The 3,542-nt window shown below is 42.0% G+C and overlaps 1 protein-coding gene across 1 annotated transcript; it reads right to left on the reverse strand.

Annotated features, from left to right (window-relative positions):
- Positions 1-1,959: 1,959 nt before the first annotated feature.
- On the reverse strand, positions 1,960-3,211 carry rps29 (ribosomal protein S29). The gene is made up of 3 exons (XM_035143334.2): positions 3,058-3,211; positions 2,455-2,554; positions 1,960-2,074 (listed from the first exon to the last, which is right to left on the reverse strand). Exons 1-3 carry the CDS (start codon positions 3,117-3,119, stop codon positions 2,066-2,068), a joined length of 171 nt encoding a protein of 56 aa, XP_034999225.1. The 5' UTR covers positions 3,120-3,211; the 3' UTR covers positions 1,960-2,065.
- Positions 3,212-3,542: the final 331 nt, after the last annotated feature.

Below are 3,542 nucleotides of genomic sequence, written 5' to 3' on the forward strand. Positions count from 1 at the left end.
AGACATCCTGCATCCAGCAAAGCACCCAGCCTCACAGACTGTGCTTCCATCTCCAGTTTTTTATGGGATAATGAAATTTGACTGGAATTTCACATTATGAATAACTTGCTGGATTTAAAATGTAAAGTACGTCCTCCTCTGCATGTCATGTGTATCCGTTTCCTGTTGCTTCATCATACATGTCATTTCCTCAACACATTTTTGAACGCACATTACATCTTCTGTGCATCATCATAAAAGATACTGCCTCTGCGATTCTGCACACTTCCATTCTTTTTCTTCCATCTTGTCGTTTCCATACAACATGTGAGAGTGCCGAGATTGTACGCTTATGTTTGTAAAACATTCCCTTTGCTGTACTTATTGTTTCTTTGTGTGGCCTTGGATTAAACAGGAGAAAACACCAAACCTGTGACTCATGATCTAAACGGATGAATCAAAATAAATGTGTCAAATTATTTTAAAAAGGAAAATCCTATAAACAGCTTATATAGATGACATGAGTCAAATATTTTCATTTTCAGAGGTTTATCTTCATCAACCTGTGAATTCATTTCTTAACTGTTCACCATGTGGCCAACAAGCCTTTAAATTAAACTTCCATAAACATAACATGACCGTGGATAAAAGGAAATAGGTATCTGCATATGATGATTGCAGAAATGCCATTTCTAAGTGCTATTGTGCAACACTTTCCATTGTCACCAGCCCTGAATCATGAATGTGAAGTCATGCTGCCATCTAGTGCTTCAACCTTCTGTGTTTACGCCAGAGGAAAAATTCAGTAAATCCTCAACAAAGTCTTTATATGGATCATCTGCAGAATCCCACCTGCCACGCTGCTGCTGAGCTGATTCATTATTTAAAGTTTGGTAACCCAAGTCACTGGCACGATCCAATTAGCCACACTACAGGGGACCTCCGATTTCATTAATTTTGAATGAGACCAATATCTCAGCGTGTTGCCAATTTCTGGGATGCAAAGGGGGCCATGTTGTTTCATGTGGATCCACGCTGACTTGGAAATTAATCTCTTTATCTGATAAAAGTTAATCAGTTGTTCTTTGGTGCAGTGCAGTTAATTATGATGCACAGTCTAGGTGATCAGTAACAACTTCATTTCTTGTACAGTGTCAAAGCAAATGAGTCTTTAAGAATTGTGTACAAAATTTGACTACTTGATCACAATTGTAAATACATTTATATATTGTATACTGGTATGGATTGGTTCCAGTTAGATTGGAAGAAATTATCCATCTCTTACTTTTTCTTCTGTGTAATAACCCTTCTGTATTGTCTCTTACTTGAGGGCCCACAGAGCAGCTCAAACAGTGGTCAGACCATAAATAGTGTCACTGCTAGGTAATAGAGGCAAGGACACCTTTTAAGATGTGATGCTACAGGCTTACAAAAACACCCCCTCCTTAAAGTGAAGTTATGTGGTATCAGGCCCGACACTGTGCTGTCATGACTATTTATATGCATCTAGACACGTTACAGCATCTAAATCAACACCATTAACAAATAGCTTAGTAGAAACTCCATGTGGCACAGGTCAGGTAGGTAGAAATGGAACCAGTCAAACTATTCAAGTAGCACCCGTGTTTTGACTTACATGTACAGTGGTTCTTCTAACTTATTTTCTATGCTCTAAACCTTATACAAATAGTCCCATCAAATATTGTGTGACCAGCCGCAACGCCAAATTTAACTAAAATTAGAGTTACGTATAACTTCTCGAATTGTTGTTCACAGCACACTCATAACATCCTTTGAGAATTTTAAGTCTTGGATATGTATATCTATATCAGTGATTTACATTTCAGCGTTTTAGATAAGTCACTACTTCTATTTTGCGACACTCAGTTCCCATCTTTCCTGCATGTCACCAACCAGTACCACCATGCCTGTGTAATGTGCAGAGAGCGATGTATAAAACAACACACTAAACAATTAAGCTTTGGACAAAAAAACACATTTATTTGCAGTGCTGAATTATCCCCATCATCTCGGCCGGTGCTCCAGAGATCAGGTGACACATCTGAGGAGGCGTCAGCACAAGAGATCAGTCCATCTGTGTGAGCAGAAGAACCAATGCATCAATAATGACAAAAAAAGACAGTTGTTCCTAGACAGTCATAGGATCAGACAACCTACTTTAGACTGATAATCAACTCAACTCTTTACTAGGATACTGGGTTCTTGCAAATGTGCAAAAAATTCTCAAGAGCAGGTGTCCTGCACTAAATTAATTTGGCTTTTCAGAAGGTTTCTTAGAGTCAAAGATTTAACAAATCAACACTACAATGGAACTCGAGGTGTCACTGTTGACAATGAGTCTTTACGACTTCCTCAAAGCTTGACGGCAGCCTTTACTAACACCAATGATGGCAGATGCTGTAAAATGTAACACGGACACAGATCACACGTTTTAAAAAGGTGAGTAGTTGTTACCTTGACGAAGCCGATGTCTTTCGCGTACTGCCTGAAGCACTGGCGGCACATGTTCAGCCCGTATTTACGGATCAGACCGTGTCTGTTCGAGCAAACCCGGCTGAAAGAGAAAGGGAAACAAGGGATCGGTTATTTATTCACATTACATGTTGAGCATTACTGCAGCTTCCATTCATCCAGCTACACACATGGTTGTGCACAACAGGTCGACACCGGGCAGCATCGCTGTGCTCCTGTCCGATCATCGCGGCTAGCCTAGCTTAGCTCAACACAGAATTTGGAGCTAAAGAAATTAGCAACGCGGTGTTAAGAGACAGGATTCACATTGAACACCTGCGTCTTGTGGATGTTTGAACAACACACAGGCTTTCAACGGGGGCAGCTTCATTTCAACTACCGTGTGCGGCGGCCTCCACACCACTGTAGCACCGCTAAGCTAACTCGACGCTAACGCATCCTCCGCCGCCATATTGGCTCTGTATTAGCTCCCATGCGGTGGGAGTCCGCGGCTAAATTACCACGTATCGGAGCCAACAAACACATTCAACCCGAATCTTTCCTGCTCATAAGAGGCTGTTTAACAGATTTACGCTCAGAACTGACCAGGAGCGGGATCCCTGACCGAACTTTCTGGGGTGACTCCAGTAGAGCTGCTGGTGGCCCATCTTGTCTCTTTCGCTCGGATTTCGGAAAGGAAGAATGGAGGCCGCGCATGCGCAAATGAAGCGTCCACACGAGGCGTTTCCGGCTGTGGCGTCTGAGTATGCTGCCCCCTGCTGGTGGAGAGGACGGAGGCAGCCTGTAGGGGGCGCTACGTGCTGCTGTAAACACAGTCAGTGAAGAGGGGAGGCTTTGAGTTCATCCAGGAATCAAACTGTAGCTGCTGCTGTCATATCCGGGGTAAACCGATTATTTGTATGACTGTGAGAGAAGATTATAAGTAGTGAATTAACATTTATCTATAATAATATATTCACAACTCAATTTTAAAACACAAGTTAAAGGGATAGTTCACCCAAAAATGAAAATTAACTCATTATCTACAACTAGGCCAATGGAGGGGTGGGTGAAGTGTGTGAGTCCTCAAA

Source organism: Hippoglossus stenolepis, chromosome 20, assembly GCF_022539355.2.
Source record: "Hippoglossus stenolepis isolate QCI-W04-F060 chromosome 20, HSTE1.2, whole genome shotgun sequence".
Taxonomy (NCBI): domain Eukaryota; kingdom Metazoa; phylum Chordata; class Actinopteri; order Pleuronectiformes; family Pleuronectidae; genus Hippoglossus; species Hippoglossus stenolepis.

Bases quoted from the DNA above. Each gene is read 5' to 3' on its own strand.
- rps29 (XM_035143334.2), bottom strand. From the start codon at position 3,119: ATGGGCCACCAGCAGCTCTACTGGAGTCACCCCAGAAAGTTCGGTCAG. The intron at 2,555-3,057 runs GTCAGTTCTGAG...TTTCTCTTTCAG, and splicing joins GGTCAGGGATCCCGCTCCTG to CCGGGTTTGCTCGAACAGAC.